Here is a 26,010-nt window from a genome sequence, read left to right as displayed (position 1 = left end):
TGCTGAGGGGAGATGAAGTAGTTGATGTTAGAGATGATGGAGTGGTATATCAGCTTGGAAAAGTGGACATTTGAGACATCTTTAACCTCCGCCTCGAAGAGCTTTGTGCTAATCCTTATAAAATAAATTATTCCTTTAATCAGCCTGGTAGCAATGTGTAGTATGTATTGGAGTGGGGGCACGAATCAGGTAGGCTCTTATCGCTGTCATCTTAGTAAGAAATGAAGAAAGTCTAAAACTAAGGTTACTAGTAGTGGGTACAGACAGGAAGAGACACAAAGAGATACTTAAAAAGCTGCATAGATAGGATTTAAGGCCTGGTTGCACGTGGAAATCAAGCAAGAAAGCAGAAGTCTAGTGTGCATAATGGGTTTTTGACTTAGGCAAAATAATAGTGGCTCCCCCAAGTAGGGAATACCTGAGAAGAAGTAAGTTTGTGGGGAGTAATGGTGATGGGAGAAAGGGGAATGGGATAATGAGGTTATGGTTGTAAAAGTGGAAGTTGAAAATACCCTGAGTGATATTCAGGAGATGTCTGGTAAGCTCAGAAGAGATATCTGGGCTGGAAATGTAGTGGGTTTTTTTTCATTAGCATATAAATAGCAGTTTAATCTATAGTTTTAATGAAGTTATTTAGGGAAAATTCAGAGAGTAAGAGGAGCAAAGATCTGATGGTATAACTCTGGAAACATCCACATGAAAAAGTTAGGAAGAGGATCCTGCAAGAGATTGAAAAGAAACAGCTGGGAAAGCAGGGAAAAGAAAAAAACAGGATGAAACTATAGAATGAAAACCAGAGGAGGACAATGAAACATCGAGAAAGAGGAAATACTCAACAGAATCTATAAGATAAGGGACAGAAAAAAGGGCAGCTTTTACAATTAGGAGATCACTGGCCACCTTGGGGAGTCGGAAAAGTGGTGGCTGTGGGGAAATATTCAGGCAGAGAAAATAACAATTGCAAACATGGAGACATGTTGTGGGAAAAGAAGAGAGTTCCATGTGCCTGGGAACGGCAGAGTAGGGAGTATTAGGCTATGAAGCTGACTGGCTTTTACCAGCTCCCAACAATTCTTCTGTTGGGAAGATAGTCTTCAGTGGTCCCTGTGTCTCTCACTTGGCTGCCTAATCAAAACCCAAAAACCAAATCCATTGCTGTGGAGTTGATTCCAACTCATAGTGACCCTATAGGACAGAGTAGAACTGCCCCATAGAGTTTCCAAGGAGCACTTGCTGGATTTGAACTGCCGACCTTTTGGTTAGCAGCTGTAGCACTTAACCACTATGCCACCAGGGTTTCCAGCTGCCTAATCAGAAGCCTTATAATGGAGACTGGGAATTGAGCCCCGGACTCTCTATTCCAGTTTCTTCTCCTTATCAGGGAACCTTTCTCCCTGTTTTGGGTACACAACAAACTTTCTCTGCTCTGCTCATGCACGTGAGTCATGAGGAAATGGGATCCCTCAGCTGCAACTCAGGAGGGGTGTGTTTAGCCTGCCAGTTCTGTGTTGACTGTGGTGAGTGATCCACTGGCTACGGGGAACTGTTGCACACTACTGAAGCTGAATTGTTCTGCTCTTCTCTGTGCAAGTAAAGCATTGTTTCGTCCAATGCCTGTGCTTTTGTGGGCAACCCCAGACCCCGGCTCCATATTTGGTGCAGTGATCAGGGTCAACACCTTTAATGCCATGCTTTATAGTCTACCAAAAACCTATTGCCGTCGAGTCAATGCCAACTCATAGAAACTCTGTAAGACTGAGTAGAACTGCCCCATAGGGTTTCTAAGAAGCAGCTGGTGGATTTGAACTGCTGACCTTTTGGTTAGCAGCCAAGCCCTTAACCACTGTGCTACTAGGGATCCTTACAGTCTACAGTCAGACTTTTTTTCTGTAGGTAACAGGAAACAAATACATAGCCCTACCTTCTTTCACCAACATAAACTGTGACTATACACATGGACCTCACCAGATGGGACACAGAAATCAAATTGACTACATCTGTGGAAAGAGACGATGGAAAAGCTCAATATCATCAGTCAGAACAAGGCCAGGGGCCGATGGTGGAACAGACCATCAATTGCTCATATGCAAGTTCAAGCTGAAAATGAAGAAAATCAGAGTAAGACCGCAAGAGCCAAAATATGACCTTGAGTATATCCCACCTGAATTTAGAGACCATGTGAAGAACAGATTTGATGCATTGAACACTAGTGACTGAAGACCAGACGAGTTGTGGAATGACATCAAGGACATCATACATGAAGAACGCAAGAGGTCATTGCAAAGACAGGAAAGAAAGAAAAGACCAAGATGGATATCAGAGGAGACTCTGAAACTTGCTCTTGAACGTCGAGCAGCTAAAGCAAAAAGAAGTAAAAGAACTGAACAGATTTCAAAGGGCCTCTTGAGAAGACAAAGTAAAGTATTATAATGACATGTGCAAAGAGCAGGAGATGGAAAATCAAAAGGGAAGAACACACTCAGCGTTTCTCAAGCCGAAAGAACTGAAGAAAAAAATTCGAGCCTCAAGTTGCAATAGTGAAGGATTCCATGGGGAAAATATTAAATGATGCAGGAAGCATGAAAAGAAGATGGAAGGAATACACAGAGTCATTATACCAAAAAGAATTAGTCGATGTTCAACCATTTCTAGAGGTGGCATATGATCTGGAACTGATGGTACTGAAGGAAGAAGTCCAAGCTGCTCTGAAGGCATTGGTGAAAAACGAGGCTCCAGGAATTGAAGGAATATGGTTGAGATGTTTCAACAAACAGATGCAGCACTGAAGGTGCTCACTCGTCTATGCCAAGAAATATGGAAGACAGCTTCCTGGCCAACTGACTGGAAGAGATCTATATTTATGCCTATTCCCAAGCAAGGTGATCCAACCAAATGTGGAAATTATAGAACAATATCATTAATATCACACACAAGCAAAATTTTGCGGAAGATCATTCAAAAATGGCTGCAGCAGTATATTGACAGGGAACTGCCAGAAATTCAGGCTGGTTTCAGAAGAGGACGTGGAACCAGGGATATCATTGCTGATGTCAGATGGATCCTGGTTGGAAGCAGAGAATACCAGAAGGATGTTTACCTGTATTTTATTGACTATGCAAAGGCATTCGACTGTGTGGTTCATAACAAATTATGGATAACATTGAGAAGAATGGGAATTCCGGAACACTTAATTGTGTTCATGAGGAAACTTTACATAGATCAAGAAGCAGGTATTCGGACAGAACAAGGGGATACTGATGGGTTTAAAGGCAGGAAAGGTATGCATCAGGGTTGTATTCTTTCACCATACCTATTCAATCTGTATGCTGAGCAAATAATACGAGAAGCCGGACTATATGAAGAAGAATGGGGCATCAGGATTGGAGGAAGACTCATTAACAACCTGTGTTATGCAGATGACACAACCTTGCTTGCTGAAAGTGAAGAGGTCTTGAAGCACTTGGCCTTCAGTATGGATTGCACCTCAACATAAAGAAAACAAAAATCCTCACAACTGGACGAGTGAGCAACATCATGATAAACGGAGAAAAGATTGAAGTTGTCAAGGATTTCATTTTACTTGGATCCACAATCAACAGCCATGGAAGCAAAAGTCAAGAAATCAAAAGACGCATTGCATTGGGTAAATCTGCTGCAAAGGACCTCTTTAAAGTGTTGAAGAGCAAAGATGTCACCCTGAAGACTAAGGTGCGCCTGACCCAAGCCATGGTATTTTCAATCACATTATATGCATGTGAGAGCTGGACAATGAATAAGGAAGACCGAAGAAGAACTGACGCCTTTGAATTGTGGTGTTGGTGAAGAATATTGAATGTACCATGGACTGCCGAAAGAAGGAACAAATCTGTCTTAGAAGTACAGCCAGAATGTTCCTTGGAGGCAAGGATGGGTAGCCTGCGTCTTATATACTTTGGAATTGTTGTCAGGAGGGATAAATCCCTGGAGAAGGGCATCATGCTTGGCCGAGTACAAGGTCAGCGGAAAAGAAGAAGGCCTTCAGCTAGGTGGCTGCAACAATGAGCTCAAGCATAACAACGATTGTAAGCATGGCTCAGAACCAGGCAGTGTTTCATTCTGCTGTGCATAGGGTCGCTATGAATTGGAACCGACTTGACAGCACCTAACAACAGCAACAACAACTTATTTTTTTGTTTGCTTTTTTAAATTGAGGTAAAATTTGTATACAACAGAATATACAAATCTTAAGTGTTTCGAGACTTCAGGAGTTTTGAGAAATGTGAAACCTGTGTAGCCAGGACCCCAATCAAGATAGAACATTTCTGTCACCCCAGAAAGTTCACTTGTGCCCCCTTCTAGTCAATCTCCACTCCCTACTTTTTAATGTTATCATTTCTATCCCATATATTACCTTTGTTTATTCTTGAATTTCATATAAATGGAATCATACAGTATAGAACCTTTTGTGTCTCTGGCTTCTTTTGGTCAACACAATTTTTTTTTGGTCAATATAATATTTGTTATGGATTGAATTGCGTCCCCCAAAATATGTGTTGTAAATGTTATCTCTATAGTGTTGCAATCCCACTTGGGAATTAGTTTTCTTTGTTATGTTAATTAGGCAGTATTAGTGTAGTGTGTCTTAAGTTAATCACTTCTGAGATATAAAAGAGCAAATGAAACAAGCAAGCACAGTTGCAGGAAGATAGATGCCATGCCACGTGAGATCTACAAGGAACAAAGAAACAGAAGTTGAGAAGAGAGAGGGACCCTTCCCCAAGAGCCAATAGAGAGAAAAAGGCTTCCCTAGAGATGGCACCCTGAGTTCAGATTTCTAGCCTCCTAAACAATAGGAAAATAAATTTTTGTTTGTTAAAGCCACCCACTGTGGTACTTCGGTTATAGCAGCTCTGTAACTATAATCAAGACAAGTTCTTGAGATTTATCCATGCTCCTGCATGTATTAGTAATCCATTCTTTTTTATTGTTGAGTAGCATTATTGCATGACTAGATCATAATTTACTCACACATTCTTCTATTGATGGTCATTTGGGTTGTTACCAGTTATTGGCTATACTGAATAATGTTGCAAAAAACACTCATGCACAAGGCTTTTTGTTGGTGTATGTTTTCATTTCTTTTAGGCAAATATCTAGGAGTGGGAGAGTCTAGTCATAAAGTGGGTATATTTTAACTTTACAAGAAGTTGACAAATAGTTTTCTAAAGTGATTGTACCATTTTCACTCCTACCATTAATGTATGGGACTTCCAATTGTTCCACATTCTTGCCAACATTTGGTGTTTACAATGTTTTTCATTAAAGGGTGGGAAAGGAGCAATGGTTAAGTGCTTCACTGCTAACCAAAAGTTTTCTGGTTCAAACTCACCCAGCAGCTCCCGGGGAGAAAGACACGGAAATAAAGATTATAGGCTAGGGTCTCAGGCTGGGTTCTCTAGAGAAGCAAAACCAGTAAAGCATATAAATATATGTGTATATATAGCGAGATTTATATCAAGGAAATGACTCACGTGGTTGTAGGGTACTTCCCAATTCCGTGGGTCAGGGTAGAGGCTTCTCCTGATTCACATAGCAGCAGCGACTGGTGAACCCAAGATCGGCAGGTCAGAGAGCGCTCTTGCTTACAAGCTGTGAAGATCGATGAATCCCAAGATTGGCAGGCAAGACTGCAGGTAAGCTGCTGGCTCAAGTGCCAAGAGCCAGAGGTCAGATGAACAGGAACCAGCTTCAGGATCCAGCACAAGCAAAAAGCTGCCTAGCCCTGCCAGAATGTCCCTTTATATTGGGATGCAGGCCACACACCCAAGGAAACTCCCTTTCAACTGATTGGCTACTCACAGCAGATTCCATCATGGGGGTGATCATATATCAAATCTCAAAACGGAAGTGATCATATTATACAACTGGACTGCCAAAACACTGAGAATCATGGCTCAGCCAAGATGACACACAATCTTAACCATCAAAGCTAGGAAAACCTACTGGGCAGCTCTACTTTCACATGGGGTCACTGTAAGTGGGTGTGAAGTAGTATCTCACTGTGGGTTTAATTTGCATTTCCTTTGATGACTAATGGTGTTGAATACCTTTTCTTGTGCTTACTATTTGCATATTTTCATTTGCTAAGTATCTATTCAAGATTTTTGTCCGTTTTTGTTCAACAGATGAAATGATATGAAGAACATATATTGAAGTGGTATTTATTGGCACATTATGTTGAAGGGAATTAATATTTACTGACACATTAAAAATGGGCTTAAAATTGAATCATTTATGCATTGTCAATGGAAAACTGAATGACTCCGAAATTTTGAAAAATCTTGGCTATGTCAGGAGTGGTAACTTCAAATTACATCAACTCATGGTGTTTAATGTATGTCAAGCTCTTTCGGGCGGGGCTGTGTCTTCTCCGTTGACTAAGGGACAGACCTCTATGATTAGAAGGTAAAGACAACCCATATCATGTTTGCCTGGGAGTGAGCCAGGCAGCAAAAAAGTATCACGTATGCTGAGGTGAGGTTTTGTATTTCTGTATTTAACACTTGATGCCCCCAGAGAAAAAACAGACACATCTAGTATTTTCGAGTTTGGATGTAGGAAATGCATTGTGCAATGCATCCCAGTGTCAGCTCTGGCGAAAGGCGGAGTTCCTTGTGGACTGTGTAGTCATTTGCAGTTACACCCCCTACAGCATTACAGTGCTTTTCAATTCTGACTGCACCTCTAAATCATGTGTGCTTTCTTGATTTTAACGAAGATGTCCAGACCCATTTCAGATCCACCGTGTCAGCTTCTTCCTGGATGGTACCCAAAACCAACAAAAACCCGTTGCCCTCAAGTTGATTCTGACTCATAGCAACGGTACAGGACAGGGTAGAACTGCTCCATAGAGTTTCTAAGGAGCGCCTGGTGGATTCGAACTTCCGACCTTTTGGTTAGCAGCCATAGCACTTAACCACTATGCCAGCAGGGCTGCCGGATAGTACCCGTCACTCATGATTTTAAGCATAAGCTCCTAGGTGATTGTGACGTGGGTCTTCTATGTGAACCTTGGGCCTGTGCCCACAAGCACGTGTCACTGTGTGTTCATGTACAGGCCAAACTCCAGGTCTGTTTCCAATGAGGAAGTCGAGGCAGTTGATGTAGACAATATGTTATTTTCAAGCATCCTTTTATTTCTATTACATTCTAAGATTTAAACGTTTAGCATTCTTAAAAAAAAACACAGTAAGGGGCTGGGGCGGAATGGAACACTTTCCAAAAAAGCACTGAAGCCTGAGTGGTAGGCGGCAATCCACAACCTTCGGCGGAGCGCGCGCGCCCCCGCGCCCAGTCGGGGCACGCGCACGCACCGCGCACGCGCAGCTCTTTCCTTAAGTTGTCTGGTGCTGGCGGCGCCGCGCGCGGCAAATGGAGTGGGTGCTAGCGGAAGCGCTGCTTGCTGAGAGCAGGGACCCCCGGGCCCTGCTTGGGGCGCTCTGCCGAGGGGAGGCGTCTGCGGAGCGCGTGGAGACGCTGCGGTTTCTTCTCCAGCGCCTCGAGGACAAGGAGGCGCGTGGGGGCGGCGGGGACGCGGGTGCGCGCCCCGCGGCGGTGCTGCAGGAAGCGGCGCGCGAGGCGGCAGTCGGGTACCTCGTGCCTCTGCTGCGGGAGCCCGGCCCAGAGTCGCCGCGCCTCCGCCGCCGTGTCCTGAGGGCGGCCGCCGGGGCCCTGCACTCGTGTGTCCGCCTCGCGGGGGGCCCGCAGTGGGTGGCCGCGCTGGCTGAGGAGGCTCTGCGCGACCTGCGCGCTGTGCGGCCGGATTCCGGCCACGAGGGGGCCTCCGGGGGCGCTGCCTGCGTACCCGACGGGCCGGGCGCCGAGGCGGCGGTGGAGGTCCTCGTGGCTGTCAGCCCCTGCCTGCGGCCGCGCGAAGACAGCGCGCTGCTAGAGCGGGTGGTGCAGGCTGCCGTGGCCGTGGCGCTGAGCGACGCCGAGGCCGGGCCGCCCGAGGAGGCGGCGGCGGCGCTGGCAGCGGGGCGGCTGCTGCCGGCTCTGGGCCGGTGCGGCGAGGCGGCGCTGCGGGCCGTGTGGGAGGGGCTGCGCGCTGCGGCCGCGCGGGCAGGGGCCTCGGGTCCGGGCGCCGGGCTAGCCGGGGTCGGGCGCCAGCTGTTGGTGCTGAGCGCCCTGGCTGAGAAGCTGCTGCCCGAGCCGGGCGCGGGCGGAGCCCCTCGCGGCCCAGAAGTGGGTCTCGACGCCCGGCGGTGCTGGCATTTTTGGAGGACCGTGCAGGCGGGCCTGGCTCAGGCGGAGGACGCGCTCACGCGCAAGAGGGCGCGCTATGTGCTGCGAAGGGCCGTGGAGGTGTCGGCGGAGCTGGGGGCAGACTGCGCGTGCAGCCCCCGGGAAGGAAACGGTACTTGCCTCTTTGCCCCTCGCCCGGTCCTGCTTGACTTCCCGGCAGGGGACCCCGCCTGCTTCCGAAAACCAGCTTGTAGTGCGACCTTTGCAGAATTTGCTTATTTCAGAGGGTCCTCGTAAAGTCTGAACACCTTGGGAACCTCGCCTGGAGGTGTTTCCTGAAGTGACACAAATCACTACAGTTGTGACCAGTCTATAGTTCCTCCACTTTCTGATCCAGAGTGAGGTGAAATACTGCACCTGTGGAGTAATTTAAGAAGATGACCCAAGTCCACGGAGAATTTTACAAACCCAAATTTGCACTATATTTGGTAGAGCCACTCAAATAGAAAAGAAAGGTTAAGATTCATCGGATTGAAAGGAACGTTAGTAACTGTTGTGGCTAAGTGAGTGTTAGAAATAAGCGTTAATAAAGCCATGACATTTTTTTGAAATATCCCTTGGGAATTAGGAGTAGGATTTACTAATATTTGTTAAACATGGCCGTTAAATCGACCTTTTGAGGATATTTTTGCCATTAATTTAATAGAATGGGGATGGGTCAGATTTTAAATACTTCTTTAAAAAATTTTACATTTTGAGCCATGTTTCCCACTTTATTACAGAAAAAGGGTAGATGAAATAAGCCCTCCCTTCAGTTTGGTATGTTACTAATGATCGGTTTGACCATGAAGTGTGTGAAAAGACGCTTAAGTCCTCTTAAATTTATTTTTAAGTTACCAAAATTCAGAACGGATTGATTCAAAATAGTCTCCATAGATAGACGATTTCTACTCTTTAAACCTTAGCTGACTATTCGTTTATTACAAGTAAAGATTTCCTTTTGGTTGCAGTTCTGAGTAGGTTATTAGATTTTTATATACATTTACAAATTAGACAGTAAATATTTTAATAATCCACAAATAGGTGATCAGTGGGTGAGGGTTTTCACTGGAAAACTGAAAAAAAAAATTATCAAAACTAAACATGCACTTATTTGAGAGTCAGTCATTCTGCAGAATTTTAAGGCTAAACAATAGTCTTTTCATTCTCTCCCCTCCCCACACTTCTTCCATTTCAGAAAACAACCACTTTCAGCTCTTTAGCTGATTAGTTTGATATTTATCTCTATGTCTTAAAATAATCTATCCTCAGGTATCCTAGCTATATCATGGAAACCCTGGTGGTATAGTGGTTAAGTGCTACGACTACTAACCGAAAGGTTGGCAGTTGGAATCCACCACGTGCTCCTTGGAAACTATGGGGCAGTTCTGCTCTGTCCTTTAGGGTTGCTGTGAGTCAGAATCGACCTTGACGGAAACAGTTTTGGGACTTTTTTTTTGGTTATAACATATTGTAACATCCACTTTATGGTTATAATTTTGCTTACATGAGTACTCAGCATTTACAAAATAATGACTGTAAATGCTGTTCAGAGGTGGTCCATATAGTAAACTATGACTATTTTTCCTTTCCCAGAAGTTTTTTCTAGGATTATGCCATTTAAAAATTTGTTTGGTTTTACCTGAATTTAGCACTAATTCAGCTACCAGTTCTTTGCCAATTGTCAGTGAAGGCATTTTACAAGTTTTGTGTTCTAGAAGTCATCTCTCCAGAATCCTTTAATATGCTCACATATTGATTGTTGCTCTTTATGCCTGGTGGACAGCTGACCTCCTAAAGATCAGTCTTCACCATCATCCTGGGTATTCCCTTTACCTGAGTTCTGTGTTGGACCTCATTTTCCGTGGTTTACACTCTCCTTTCCTTTGGTTTACTCACTTGTTTTGTTGAAGTGCATCCTCCAGTAGTTTCCTGAGGTAGATTTTAAGACAAAGCATGTCAATAATTTCATCTTTATCTTTAATGTTTTTATTTCTAGTATTTCTGTTTGGTACTATAGGGTCGCTGTGAGTTTTTTACTTTGTTGTAGTTTCCATCCCTGAAAATCCTCTCTGTTCATGCATGTATGTCTGCTTTTTCCACTAGATCCTTTTTATATTAATCATAGTTATTTTCACATCCTACACTTGGACCATCTCTGGGTTTGGTTTTGTTTTCTGTTTTTCCTGTTGACAGTGGGTCATTTTTTTTCTTGCTTTTTTCTGTCTTAGAAATTTTAGATATTGTGTGTAAAAGAACAACAGTAGTGACTGAAGTAAATATTTATGCCTAGCAGTAGTCACTCTTCTGTCAGTCAGGATGTTAGTTTTGGGGGGTGGGTGTTGAGTCAGTTTAGTTTGTAATTGAGCCGGGCTTGGTCTTTTTGTGATGGTATAATTACCTTCAATGCACTGTAGTCTTCAGATTCTTCCGGTGATGGATTGTTGCTACCTGTGAAGCCTGGAGCACCAGATGTTTTTTCTCACTGTTTTTAGTTTTTCTCAAGCCCTGGATGCCTGTTCCACGGATGGGGTCTGTCTCCATGCTTTGCCCTTCCCTCAGGGGTAGACGGCTCACCTTTGTTGCTTCATATGAGGCTTGTGATAAGGAGCACAGGATTTTTAATTTCCCCTACTCTAGCCTCAGCCTTAGGCCTGGTGGACTTGAACCTGGATTCAAGATTTTTTGCTGTTTCTGCTCCTTCCCTGGGGGTACTCTACCTGCTACTTAATGAAGGGTCTAAAGCACATGTGAGTTTTCTTACCCTCTCCTGTAGCAGCTAAATTCTCCTGTGTCTGGTAGGTCTTGCACACCAGTTTCCTCCCCCACCCCATCAGTAGCAGACCACTGCCTTGTATCAGCTCAGGATATTGGGCAGGGGCCAGTTTCCTTTCCCTTCCACCGTGACAGATGGCCTTTGCCCAAGGTCAGTGTAGGTTGGGGAGAAAAGGTTTTCTATCCCCTCCTAGAGGCACCAACTTTTGCCTGGTATTAGGGTAGGGACAGGGGTGAGAGTGTGGGAGGGTTTCCTGCCCCTCCTACAGGGACGGAGAGCTTTTGCCTCCTATCAGAGAGTAGTCCAGGGTGTAGCACAGTGGTGTCACTAAGGGGGTATGGGGAGTGAGGACCACATTGGGTGACACTCTCAGAGGGAGTGACACCAAAATGACTGTCTATAAAATTTTTGGGTAGTGTTTCAGCAGAAATTTTTTTTTTTTATAAAAGTATCCCTGTATTATAACAACAAAAACATTTTCATAAGCCCAGCTTACATGTTTCAGTATACCTGCAAAGCTAAAACTCTGCTGATTTACTCTTTGAACCTTCTAATGCGCTCAGGTTAGAGCTGTCACTATTACCCAATTACAGTGACACTTGGAATCACATGGTTTCATCTGCACGTGCTTCAAGCATCTGCTGTTTTCATTGCTGCTGTTTTTATAGTCGCTGATTTGGTCACATTTTCTCGTGTTTTAGCTACAGTATTGTGGGAATTCATATTTGGAACCTGTATCAGTAACTTTTTTGAGAATAAAGTAGAAACTAAAGGAAAAGGAGCGATATAGGGGAATTACGATTTATGGGTAACATTTAATACAAAAAACATTACTCAGAATTCTCTATAGTCTGGTATGGGAGGAGGCCTGTGGGTGGGGTGTGGGGGGAACATCATGAGTTACCATACTGGTTGACGCCAACCCTAGTGACGCCACTGGCATAGCAGGTTTTCTGAGTGTTGCCAGTGGCAGTTGATCACCATTTCGTATTTCTATAGGGTACGGATGACCTTCTCCAGTTGGCCCTGCTCCACTCTCAGACCTAGGCAGGCCCTGTGCTACCATGGTTCTCCTGCCTTGCCACAGCTTCATGAGGGAAGCCTGTGGATAAGAGCTAGTTCAGTGGGTATAGGCTTCCCTGGGGTTGTTCTCAGGGTTTCTAAGGTATCAAACTAACTCACACTTGGTCTTTAAAAAATTGTCCAAATTTCACCTTTTTTTTTAACTGCTTTTTTTTTGTTTTTTGGGTTTCCTCTATGCCTGTTTATTCAGTTTCTTGAGTTTGCTTGGTTTTTGTCTGCTTTTCACATTCCAAATTTCATCGCTATTGTCTGCTTCCCTTTTTGTGCCATTCTCTGGAGTTTTGCCCTAAAAATCTTACTGTTACAGTGAGGTTCTGAGGGAGAGAAAGTGGAGTTTATATGGGTAAATCTGCCATTCTTATCCAGGGCTCTAAAATAGTAACCTTAATTAAAAACAATTTTTCTTTTTGAAATCTTTGTTAGCCCGAGGAAGCCTTGTCTCTTCTAGGCTTTGATACAGGGGCATACCCTTCATTATTTGAGAATATAACATTTGGCAATAGAGTTATTATTTTAAGAACAGTTTTCATTAAGAAACTTGTGAAATGGGCAAAATGAGGAGGAACTAATTCTGTTTGTTTTTTTTAAACCATATCAGACCCAAGTGTGTTTTGGTGGAATGAAAAGAAAAAAGATGAGCTTCTAAAATTTTGGGAAAACTATATTTTAATTATGGAAACACTAGAAGGAAACCAGGTAAGTGTTTTCATATTTTTAGCAAAGCCTCTAGGGATGTAATTTTCATTTTTAAAAAAACATTTTGAATAAGCAGTACTAAAAATTAACTTGGAGTCCTGGTGGCACAGTGGTTAAGAGCTTGGCTGTTAACCAAAAGGTGAGCATTTCGAATCTAGCAGCCGCTCCTTGGAAACCCTGTGGGACAGTTCTACTCTGTCCTGTGGGGTTGCTATGAATTGAAATCAACTTGACGACAATGGATTTTTTTTTTTAAAGATCAACTTGGATATAGCATGATAGAATTCAAACATACTTTGTTTTCTAACATAAATATTTAAAATTGAATGTAAATTATTTTAGGAAATTAAATAATGCTTTTGTTTGGCTTAGATTATTGTTTTAAAAAATTTAGTCTTATTTTGTCTTCCCTTGATATTTAATCCTAAAGTGTTAGTGTTTAGTTTCTGTACCTTGTTCATGAAAATCTAAAAAAAAAAAAACTTTAGGAAAATTTTTACTTAAAGCAATTCCAAAGAATTCTAAAGGTGAGTTAAAGTAAATAATTGCCCTTTAATTTTGTAGGTTTTCTTTCTTTTTTAATTCTTATATCTGTATATTCCTATTTCTTTGAACATTACTTGCTGATTGAATCTGAATTTATAATCCTGATTGGTGGGATAGATTTTTCAATAGACTGGGCAATCAAAAAATCATTTGTAATTGACTTTGGATTAGTTTTTGTAGAATCATGGAATTTTTAATCTTAGGGTTTTTAATCTTAAGCTTATCTGATCTACTGTGATGGCTCTCAAACTTTATGGTTCATCAGAATCACCTGGATGGTTAAACTGTAAATTTCTGGGCCCCACCTCTAGAGTTTCTGATTTAGCAAGTCTGGGGTGAGGCCTGAGAATTTTAATTTTTAACACGTTCCAAGGCAGTGCTTATGGTGCTGATCTCTGGACCATACTTTGAGAACCACCGGTGTAGGGGGGGTTCCCGGTCTTTAAGCTGTAGTTCACCAAGAGGCCAGCCATCTGTGGAGTCATTGTAAGGTGTTAGTCCAAATGTGTACCTAGTATTCTTTGTGGACGGAAATAAAGAATTACTCATACATGCTAAATATATATAGATACAAGAATGAGGAATAAAGAAAAAGCATTTCTAAATTCAAGTCAGCTTTTATGGCTTTCCTAATTAGTAGATCTGTAAAACCCCCACTATTTTTGTGCATGGGTTATCAGAAGTTCTTGCAACGTAAAAGGGGGCCCTCATAGCAAAAGAAGTGTCCGGATATGTTTGTCCAAGTCTAATCCCTCATTTTATAGATGAAGGAACTTGGCAGGAAAAGTGAAGTGACAAGGATAGCCAGTTAGCATTTTATTTGATGGTGAATTAGTATGATCTGGGAATTCATGCTAGCATTCTGAATGAAATATATAGAAATTTAAAAAGTCTTATTTGCCTATATTTTGAAGGATATATAAGTTAAAGTCTGTAGCAAAGGCTTTTGCAACATGGTGTGAGTAGTGCGAAGAACACTGAACTCTGAACTGGCTTGAGCAACTTGAGTCACTGGAGAAAATATTTTAGTGTTTTTTTCCACTTTGAAATATATTGGTATTATCACCCTTACTATTTCCCAGTACTGTTGAGGATTACGTGACCTAGTTTATGATATTCAATATAGAAATGTAAATATAGCTACTCCACTTATCAACTATCTCATTATCCAACATTTTGCATTTACGACAGTTGTGAAAAAAATCTACTATCCAACTATTTTGGGCATTAGCAACATACACCTGGCAGTAACGAATGACGAGATGCATGGCGAGAGTAATGCTGGCTGTGTTGATTAAAGTTATGTGTCAGCTTGGCTGGCCATGATTCTCAGTGTTGAGGCAGTTATGTAATGATATAATTTGGCAATTATATAATGATGTAGTCGTCCTCCATTTTTGTGACCTGATGTGGTCATCCTCCATTTTTACATGCCAATTTTCATGTGACGACCTGGTCTTAGAACCAAACCATGTCAATTAGTGAGGAGTGGATGTATTATTGTAACTCTATTCTAGGTTATATTTATTAGCTTTGCCAGAATCAATCTTACATTCTTGGATTTATACCATTTAAAAGTTGAAAGGATCAGGGTCCTTGTCTGTATTTTTTACATAGGGGTAAAAGCACAGAAGAAAGGCTATTATATAAATAGATGAAAATTCCCTTAAGTTTTTAAAGATAAGTTTTCATTTCATACGCTATTTTAATTTTTATTTTCAGATACATGTTATAAAGCCAGTCTTACCAAAGCTAAATAATCTGTTTGATTATGCAGTGTCAGAGGAGAAAGGTAATGGTTAATTTTATTTTAATTTTTTATAACATTTATAGTTTTACCCCCTGATTTTATAAGTAATACTTGCTCATTATAAAGAATTTAGAAAAACATAAAGTGTGAAGAACAAAATATAAATCATCTCGTAGCACTGCCACCAAGAGATAATAGCATTAGCATTTCCGATATACACTGTCTTAGTTACTCAGTGCTGCCATAACAAAAAAAATACCATAATTGGGTGGCTTTAAAGGACAGATATTTATTTTCTCACAGTTGTGGAGGCTAGAAGTCCCAGTCAGGGTCTTGGCCATGTCAATTCCTTCTGTAGACATCTCTCTTAGTTTCTGGTGTCTGCCAGCAGTCCTTGGTGTTCTTTGCTTGTAGGTGGGTCCTCATATGGTGTCTGTCTTCCCCTGTGTGTGTCTCTGTGTCTATTCTGGTCTTTTTATAAGATCCCACTTAGAAGTGATTAGGTTTAGGACACACCCTACTTTGGTATAACCTCATTAACATAACAAATGAAAATCCCAGTTTCCAAACAGGATCATATTTACAGGTACAGGGGTTAAGGGCTTCAACACGAATCTTGGGGGGATGCAGTTCAATCCATAGCATACACCCTTTGGGCCATATTGTTCACAGTACTTTATCTCACTTAGCAGAGTATCCAGTGCATTTACCCATATCCTTAAATAGTCTTTGAGAACGTCATCGTAAATGACTACACAGTTTTCTGTGACTTGAAGGTATGCTTAAGTTTGTAAACCTTTTATTATGGAAAATTTCAAACATACACGGAACTAGAAGAGTATGTATGATGAACCCCTCATCATCTAGCTTCAACAATGATCAACTCGTGGCAAGTCCTGCTTCTCATACCATAAATAACCTCCCCTACTTACTCCCTACCACGTTGTTTTGAAGTACATCTAGACACCGCATTATCTCATTTGTAAATATTTTGATTCGTATCTTTAAAAAATACGGACTCTTTGGTTATGTTTTAAAGGTGGTATATTGTATGTTTTTAATAATTGCTCTTTGTTCTTTTTATGATTATATATTTTAACTAATTTCCATTTTTACCCTCTTACTGTATCTGCTACTCAGTATTTTGTTAGAATCACTCTTTTTGGTTTCAATTATTGTTCTGTATCTTGGACCTCTTAGGAACAGAAAATTCCAGGGTGTATTTTAAATATGGTTTTTAAGCCCTTATTCGCAACTGTATTATGGGAAATAAAATGAAACTGGAGCTTCCTAAAATTACTTTATGAATTGAAATTCAGACCAGTGAAACAGCTAAATGCAGGCTAACAGTGTTTTGTATTCATATGAGGGATAAAAGGCCGCATTATAGGGTTTACACCTGAAAATTAACCTAGGTAAATGGATTTTACTGCCTACTCTAGATAATTGCGATCTTAGTAGTTTGATCCCTTAGGAATTGAGCTTTATTCAGCTGATTGTTTTCTGATACACTGGGATTTTTTCACAGACCATAAGAATCTATAGTCCCACCTGGGGCTAGAATTTAATTGAATCCCGTTGTGACTTCACTTACGCATTTAGCATTAAAATAATGCATTTATTATCACGTTTTACCCATAGCCCTTGGCAAACCAAATAACAACAACTGATTTTGAAAAATTACCATTTCCAAAGAATTGCACAAGCATCTTGGTGTGAATTATAAATAATGGACCAGCTTATTTATAGGATGTCATGACTAAAAAGTACTGAATTTTTTTTTTCTAATAGAACTAAAGAATATTTCAGAAAAATTAGAAAAATATGTATATGGTACACATTTATTCCATTTTTAATTTGTTTACTCGTTTATACATTCACTTAATAGATATTTACGTAGTACCCAGTATATGCTAAGCACTGGGATAAAGTGGTGAGACATATGTGGTGTTTTTCAGTTGATTTTTGTCTGTTTTCCACAAAGAAATAGAAAAAATAATTTTTGATTATGGTGAGTTCTATGAGGAAGCAAACAAGGGGCTGGAAAGTGTACGGTGGGGCCATACTTTAGGTAGGGTGACTAAGGAAGGCCTTTCTTAGGAAATGACATCTGAGCTTAGAGTTCTAGGCTGAGGAAGCAATGCTTTTTGCAGAAGCTGTGAGATGGGAAACAGCTGGAGGAGGTAGAGGAACAGAGGACAAGTGTGGCTGGAGCCAAGGGGGTATAGGGGGCGGGTACGTATTGGTAGAGTAGGAGTCTCAGGGGTCCACTCATGCTTTGTAGACCATGGTAAGGAGTTTGGGTTTTATGCTAAGAACTGTGAGAAGCCATTTAAGTGTTTTAAACCGAAGTGTGACCATTTCAGATTTGAATTTTAAGAACATCACTCTGGCTGCTGTGTGAAAAATTGATTGAAGTAGGGTGAGAGAAGAATTGATTGAAACCACCCCAGATCTAAAGTTCCAATCTGCATGCTTGGGGAATATTTAATTTTTGTATACTATAGCATCTATAGTGCTTGTCTGCAGCCTTTCTAAGTGAAATGGTGTTATACTGAAGTTATTTTTGTTATTCGATAATAAAACCTCTTGGATACCTCTTGGATGTGATTAAAACCAAACTCACTCACTTTGATAGTGTTAGAATGAAGTTAATGTGTTTATGTGTATATGCATTTATTATGAATATATAATCTATGTAACCTGGGTAGAGAGAGACATAATTTAAGAGGCACATGTTAACATGAGATGCTTATTTCCACAGGATTTTGGCTCTTTCACCCATCCTGGCATATGTGTATTTATAAAAGAATGTTTGAAAGTGAAAATAAAGTCCTGACCAAAGAAGGTGTTACCCATTTTTTAGAGCTCTATGAAACAAGGGTTCTTCCATTTTCACCAGAATTTTCTGAGGTAATAGCCTATCCTTTTTTTTTTTTGTCCCCTTTGTCAAAAGATGGAGCCCTGGTGGCACAGTGGTTAAGAGCTCAGGTTGCTAACCAAAAGGTCTGCAGTTCGAATGCACCAGTCACTCCTTGGAAACCCTATGGGACAGTTCTGCTCCGTTCTGTAAAGATCACCATGAGTTGGAATAGACTCGATGGTAATGGGTTTAGTTTTTTGGTTTTGTCAAAAGATGAGAGGTAAAGGCATTTGTCGTATCCTGTGTCACCTTGGAAACCCTGGTGGCGTGGTGGTTAAGTGCTATGGCTGCTAACCAAAGGGTTGGCAGTTCGAATCCGCCAGGTGCTCCTTGGAAACTATGGGGCAGCTCTACTCTGTCCTGTAGGGTCGCTATGAGTTGGAATCGACTCAATGGCACTGGGTTTCTTTTTTTTTTGGTTTTGTGTCATCTTTAAAAGTATATGCCCCCAAAAAACAAACCTGTTGCTGTGGAGTTGGTTCTGACTCATAGCAACCCCACGTGTTAGAGTAGACCTGCCCCATGGGGTTTTCTTGGGTATAATCATTAAAGAAACAGATCGTCAGGCCTTGCTTCCGTGGCATCGCTGGGTGGGTTTGTACAGCCAACCTTTAGGTTAGTAGTCTAGTGCAGACCATTTGCAGACCCAGGGACTATATGTATATAAAACCAAAAACCAAATCCACTGCCTTCAAGTTGATTCTGACTCATAGCTCTGTAGGACAGAGTAGAACTACCCCCACAGGGCTTCCAAGGCTGTAACCTTTATGGAAGCAGACTGCCGCATCTTTTCCTGCAGAGCAGATGGTGGGCTCAAACTGTCGACCTTTTGGTTAGCAGCTGAATGAAGCTCTAAAATTGCAAGTAGTATTTTATAGATTTGTATGCAATAAATCCTGTTTCCCTCAACTTAGCTATCATATTTAGAAAAAGTTTAATGTAGTTTGTTGAGGAGTGAATGCTAGATCTGCCTGCATCATTACCATTCTGAATAAGGAGTTATGTGGTACCAATATTCTAGAGTGCGGCATCTATGGTATGGAGGCTTTTTGATGATGCTGTTATTACCATAATTTTGAATCGCTGAATTATTGCTCTTAGTTTAGAGATGCTACTACCCCAGTTCTGAGGCAATGAATCACTGTTGCTTACTTTCTTAAGCAAATCGCCTTTCGAACCATAATTATTTTAAGCTTTTATATTTCTATTTGTCAGGAATCACACAAAATAAAGAGACTTTGAGAATTATAGCTGTGATTGTTAGTTTTATGTTATAGTGTTTATTTGAGTTTCACAATTACTTAGGTTTAGTAATTTACCACTTACTTAGAGGTAACTTAAGTAAATTTTTTAAATTATCTGAGTATATGCTACAGTATTCTGATATGCACCCTTTCCCACGTTCCTCTGTCCTTTTTGTACTTCCTTTAAGCTTGGTCTTTTGACCAGTGTCTAGTAATAGTTGTGGAGATAAATTTTCCTACTTTATCTTCCAGGCGTAGGTGCTTAATTTCGGCTTGTGTATCTTTTTGTGTTTTGTTTGTTACTGCATTTATTTCCCAGCACGTGTCCCACTTCAGGTTCTTTCTTCCTTCTTGACCCAACACATCAGCTCTCTTCTGAGTATCCTGTACATTTTGATCAGGTGGGAAAATTCTGTACTCATTTTGTTGTTCTGGTAGAAACAAGGTACTCTCAAAGACCGTCACTGACTTAACCTAGAGGGTAAGCCGGCAGCTTTGCTGACAGCAGCCATTCGACAGCCCTGTTCAGGGTGCGCCGTCAGGGCCAGCTGAGTTCTCAGAATTGCGGTAAAAACCCAGTACCAATTGTGTGCTTTTTTTTTTTTTAGTTTATTATTGGACCGCTAATGGATGCGCTTTCAGAGAGCTCTCTGTATAGCAGGTAAACCTGTTATCTCGTGGTGATGCAGGAATAAGTGTTTGATACACAAGTCTGTCATGTTTATGGACCATGATCAGATCGTTTAATGCATTTGGTACATATTACATGTGCTGCCTCATAGACATTTAACTTTTTCTTATCGTGTAATCCCTTCTATGTTTGTTATTCTTCTTGGCTTTCTTCTGTTATTTGTATCAAGTGCTCCTCCTTTCCTTTTTGCCTTGTTGACTTTCCTCACCTTGAACCCCTCTATTCTTAGGCTTTTAAAAAGTATATTTTATGTAGCTCACTTTCTTTCTTCTTGGAAATTATACTGACATTGATGAACCAGCACTTTAAAGTTTTTTTGTGTTTTTTTCCCCCTTTTTATTTTGACTTAATTTTAGAGTTATGGACAAGTTGTGAGAATAACACAGAGTTCTCGTATGGTTGCATCTTTATTCCTCAAATGTTAATATTTTACCACATTTGCCTGACCATTTTCTCCCTCCCTGTGTGTGTGTGTGTATGTTTCTTTCTTAGCTCTGTCTGCTGAGCAGATACCCCCATACACATCTGGATCTACTTCCATGCCTGTCTGCTCTCTAGCTAGCTGTTAGCTATATTAAGAATCACGAATTCATACTAGTATACTCAATTCCAGTCCACCCCTACAGGAAATTACCTTTCCCATTTCTGTATTTGACAGTGGCTCCCCGTGTCCATAATATATTTCCTTATTTGGCACTTTGACCTTTTGAAAAAGTTGACAGTGAGAAGAGGTTGTCAGTATTGTGGCTTTGCCTTATTTTCTGGAGTGTGGTCTATATTCTTTTTTTTTTTTTAATTTTTATTGTGCTTTAAGTGAAAGCTTAGAAATCAAGTCAGTCTCACACAAAAACTTAATATACACCTTGCTACATACTCCCAGTTGCTCTCCCCCTAATGAGACAGCCTGCTCAGCCCACCCCCTCCCTCCATTCTCTCTCTTTTAGTGTCTGTTTCTTCAGCTTCTAACCCCCTCTACCCTCTCATCTCCCATCCTGGTCTGTATTCTTGAGTTATGTCTTCAATATTTTCCCCTGCTTTTGAAATTATGTTGTCTTTCTGATATTGATTAACTGCATGTTTACGTGTATATATTCTGTTTGATATGCTTCTGAACAGAAAAAAAAAAAAAATTACCCCCCCCCACTAAATTTCTTTAAAAATGTTTAATCGGCCCGTGCCAAGGTATATTAATGTTTAGTCCTGTTTAATAGCTATTGGGAGAGCATAGCAATGCTTGATTTTCCAATTATTTTTAGTTTTCAAATTATTCATTACTATTGAATAGTTTTTTGAAGCATTTAGACAGCTGGAGAGCAGCAAAGCCATTAAAAAAAAGCTTGGCGCTTTCTAAAAGAGTTGCCAGACACATTTATTGTGAGACACCTGTAGTTTTCTAGTACTCTGCTGTGTTCAATTAACAGATAATGTTCCTGGCAGAAGCATATAGCAGAAAAAATATGACTTTAGTAGATGGTAACAATTAAATCGTCTTGCAAAAGTAATTTATTACTAATAATGTATCTTTACTATGAATGTTATTTCTTTACTTTAGACCCAAAGATTTAGTCATTGGATTATATGTCGAAAACAATAAAATATAATTTAAAACTATCGTATCTTTAGACTTTTTTTTTATTTTTTGATAATGCTGTTTAACAAGATTTATATATGTGTAAATGTAGGGGGACGTTTCCTAAAAAAAGAAATCTACGCCTACGTAGTATAGTAGGTTATTCACTCGTGTGTTTTCCTAGAAGAGCCTTGTGGCTCAGTAACCAGAAGGCTCCTCAAAATTTTACTGAAAAATAAAATGCAGGTTCAGAAAAAGAAGAGTGTCTGATTTGTTGTTGAAAGACTTTTGGGCCATAATCCACTTAGAGTTGTTTCAGTATGCTTATTTGTAAATAGATTTTAAATAGTTGTTTTTTTCTCCCTCTTTGTGTGTAGGTCCCCAGGTCAGCTGATGGGCAGTGGTTCTCCATTGGGATTGAAATTACAGAAGTTTTTAGTCACTTACATTTCTCTACTTCCAGAAGAAATAAAGAGTATGTGTCATTAAGGCGTTTTTTTTTTAAATGTATTTGCTTAAAATTTTTTTTTTTTTAGCATATTGGTTATAAGTGACATCCTAGACTATTATAATCAATATTATCAAAATAGGTTCCTTTTTTCCAGATATGCAAATTTTGTCAGAATTATGCAGGTGTCTGTTGTAATCAAGTACACGCTTTATTATATATGTATCATATATGTTACCAATATTGGCACCGGTAGCTTGAAGTAATTTTAAAAGATGTGCTGCAGTTAGATCGGTTTTCTAACTGCTATTCAATTTCAAAAACTAGAAAAATAGGTTGAAGAAAGAGAACCTGGGTTTAAGAAAAAAGTTAAAAACAATATCCATTCTGGCAAAGTTCTGATGACCTTTTTCAGATTGGGGATTTTTTCTTTAAAGAGGTGTAATAAGTTGGTAAGCCACATACACAAGCAGTGTTATTTTGCTTGTGAAGCATAAAAACTTACTTGAATATAGTCCTTTTTTCACTCCTGCCTTTGTGACTTGTGAAGTGACTCTGCGTATGACCAGTGGTAATATGTATTTGAAAGTCAGAAAGCTTAAGGAAAACAGAGTCCGTATATCATGGCTTTAAATTTTGAGAAAATGAATTGTTTTGATTGCTTCTTAAAAAAAAAGGTTAATAGACAAGATGATCTAGCTGTCAGAGCCATACTTCAGTTTGCTAGAATTTAGAAATTTAAGCTTCTGGATTCCAGCAATATGGGCATTAATTTGTCAGTCATGTTGGTGCCTCTCATGTCAGTAACACCACATAAGTAAAATAATAGTAGTCACCGCCTTCTGGAATTTGAATACCTGGTGTTTGTGGCTTAGTGCCAGACACATAGTAAACACTTGGTAAAGATGTTTAATAAGTGTGAAATGGAAGGTGGCCATTGCCTTGTTTCTTACAGCATGAGTGAGGTATTCAGCAAAGGGTGGGATTTAGTGAACAAACAAAAGTGAGTAAATAATATGTTTACTAGGTTTTTACTTAGCGATGTTTTCGGTCAGCAATTTCCAATGAATTATCTTCAGTGTATCTAGTTTCGTGCTAGGTGCTTTGGAAAATATAAAGTCCATATAATACTCTTACAGGAACTTTGAGGATTTCTTAATAGGCATTCATTCTCCAACGATGATCTGAGAAAACAGCTAGGCCGTTTCATTAACTGCATGACGTGAAGGTCCTCAGCAAATCACGCGTTAGCATAGAATGAAACACTGCCCCTTTGTATCTGGAAGTAGAAAAATAAATTATAGTGATTAGACCCAGGATAATCAGGAAACAGCCTATGAGAAAGATCCAGTGTTGTTCTTTGCAGATACCAGAGGCCAGTTACCTTCAGTCTTTCCCATCCTGTTTTTCCTTAACACATCTTAAACTGAAGAGTGTTTTCTAACACTAAAACATTTATCTTTTGCCTTAAAATTAGCTGCGTATCTCTACGATATAGAATACTTATCTCGCAAAACAGTAATGAAATTGAAATAGCAATGATTTGTTTTTACTACAACTTGTTTGAGATATAACCTACACACCATACAATTAATTCAGTGGTTTTTAGTATATTCATAAAGTTGTTCAACAGTCACCACTATCTAATACCAGAATATTTTCATCACCCCAGAGAGAAACCTCATACCCATTAGTAATTACTTCCCTTTGTCCTCTCCTCCTAGTCCCTGGCAGCTGATGATCTACTTTCTGTCTCTATAGACTTGCCCATTCTGGACATTTCATAGAAATGGTATCATGTAGTATATGAGCATAATGGTTTCAGGGTTCATCCATGTTGTAGCATGTGTCAGTACTTTATTCCTTTTTATGGCTGCGTAATATTCTGTTGAATAGATACACAATTTATTTATCCATATATCAGTTGATAGACGTTTAGATTGTTTCCACTTTTTGGCTGTTGTGAATAATGCTGCTATGAACATTCGTGTACAAGTTTTTGTGTGTTCATACGTTTTCATTTCTCTTGGGTATATACCTAGGAATAGAATTTCTGGGTCATATGGTATTTCTCATGTTTAACTTTTTGAGAAACTTCTAAACTGTTTCCAAATAGCTTTCTTTTGATTTAACTCATGATATTGTACCTTAAATAATATACTTGACTGCTTTCACAGTGAATTTATTTTATTCAATTAAAAAAGTGGCTGTACCACCATTTTATGTTCCCACCAGCAGTGTATGAGGGCTCCAAGTTTTCCACATCTTTGCCAACACTCCTTATTGCCTATCTTTTTATTATAGCCATCCTAGTTTTTTTTTAATGGATGTGAAGTAGCATCTCCTTGTGGTTTGTATTTGCATTTCCCTAATGACTGATGATAGTCATCTTTTCATGTGTTTATTGGCAGCCATGATTTTAACTTCTTCTTTTTTCAGATGGTTTCCTGTTACAGCTTATTCAGAAAATGACAAGTAGACACTGGTGTGCTGTTCCCATTTTGTTTCTGTCTATGGCTTTGGCAAATGTCCCAAGATGTAAAGCCCTGGGTGTAGAAGGGCTTCTTGCTCTCAGGTAATTTACTGTGTATGTGCCACATAGGGTTATGTGCCATGACGTTCCATTACTAAATTTTTTTCCCCTCTGCTTAAGTCTACAGTGAGTGTTTTTAGTTGGTAATGGCTTTGGGATTTGTGAGCTCCTAATTTAAACATGAAAACAAGTAAATTAAAAAAAAAATTTTTCATATAGAGTTGGACTTACTTGATTTTATGAATTACTAACTTTAATATGTACTATAACACATCGTGTTGGCTTTTGACCACTTTAAGTAAGGCCAGTAAATTTCTGTTGCATTGATAGGTAGAAAACTAAAAAGGCCAGGTGATAATATTGATAAGGAGGTATTTCAAAAAGTATAAAATTCTTACCTTGAAAGCAAAGATGAAAAAAAATTTTAAAAAGCATTTGTGTCTTTGTATACAGTCTTTTTGTTTCTAAAAGAAATTTTAAAATTGAGTTCTATTAGATGCCTTAATAGAAAATAATAGCTTTGAAATTCTGCTGACAGTGATTTTCTGTATTAGAAATCATAGATACTGTGAATCAACTTGTCAGTAACTATCACTTATCAGAATTATCTTCAGAAGGAAGGAATGTGTTTGTGCTTTTTAATGCCAGGGATGTTCTTCAGTGTACTATGATCACACATCAGATTCTGTTGAGAGGAGCAGCTCAGTGCTATCTTCTTCAGACAGCTATGAATTTGGTAGATGTGGTAAGTTTATCTTTTTTACTCATGATACTTCAATTTATGAGTCTTAGTGAGTATGCAAAAAAGAATTAACATGGCAGGCCTGTGACTGCTACCATTAGAAAGACCTGCTTGTAAGATGGGCCTTTGGCTGGCTCTGGGAACTTGAATTTCAGGAGGGTACCTGTTCTAACTAATTAGAGTAGATCACTGTACCTAAACTGTTTGTACAAACAGTGGTGTATGCTGAGCACCTGCTTTCCTTTTGGAATTTTGGTACATGCTAAGCAGAGGGTGAACAGTGAACACATAAACAGTTGCTAATAAAAACCCTGGGCACTGAGGCTCTAGTGACCTTCCTTTGTAGACAGCCCTTCACAGGTGTTGTCATAACTTGTTGCTGGAGGAATGAAGTGCATCTGTGTGGCTCCAGTGGGAGAGGACTCTAGAAGCTTGGGCTTGGTTTCCTCCACATTTTGCCCCATGTGCCTTTTCCTTTGCTGATTTTACTCTGTATCTTTTTGCTGTGATAAATCTTAGCTATGAGTATGATTATATGCTGAGTTCTTCGAGTACTTCTAGAGAATGCATAAACTTGGGGTGGTCTTGGGAACTCTCAGCACAGTGGGTATAAAAATTGGTGAGTGGATATAAAAATGGAAATTGAGCCCCTTTTGGAGGATTTTGTAACTTTTGAATCTTCCTTTAACTTATTCTCCAGTTCTTACGGGGTGATGTATAATCAGAAGGGCACTTAGCCTCTGCTC

General features: G+C 40.0%; 1 protein-coding gene across 5 annotated transcripts in view; it reads left to right on the top strand.

Moving 5' to 3' along the window:
- The first annotated feature begins 7,392 nt into the window (after positions 1-7,392).
- The window catches only part of TARBP1 (TAR (HIV-1) RNA binding protein 1), an 87,923-nt gene continuing 69,305 nt past the window's right edge, over positions 7,393-26,010 (top strand). For all 5 annotated transcript variants that reach the window (XR_010319409.1, XR_010319410.1, XR_010319411.1 and 2 more), the window contains exons 1-8: positions 7,393-8,395; positions 12,720-12,817; positions 15,086-15,155; positions 17,878-18,026; positions 19,889-19,941; positions 21,919-22,016; positions 24,429-24,564; positions 25,171-25,267. Coding sequence is in view for 2 of the 5 variants with exons in the window: in XM_064276680.1 (XP_064132750.1) it covers positions 7,411-8,395; positions 12,720-12,817; positions 15,086-15,155; positions 17,878-18,026; positions 19,889-19,941; positions 21,919-22,016; positions 24,429-24,564; positions 25,171-25,267 (1,686 nt within the window). In the remaining 3 variants the exon portion in view is untranslated. The remainder of the gene's footprint in view (positions 8,396-12,719; positions 12,818-15,085; positions 15,156-17,877; positions 18,027-19,888; positions 19,942-21,918; positions 22,017-24,428; positions 24,565-25,170; positions 25,268-26,010) is intronic.

Source organism: Loxodonta africana, chromosome 25 (assembly GCF_030014295.1).
Source record: "Loxodonta africana isolate mLoxAfr1 chromosome 25, mLoxAfr1.hap2, whole genome shotgun sequence".
Classification (NCBI taxonomy): domain Eukaryota; kingdom Metazoa; phylum Chordata; class Mammalia; order Proboscidea; family Elephantidae; genus Loxodonta; species Loxodonta africana.
This window is presented reverse-complemented; position numbering and strand designations above follow the sequence as displayed.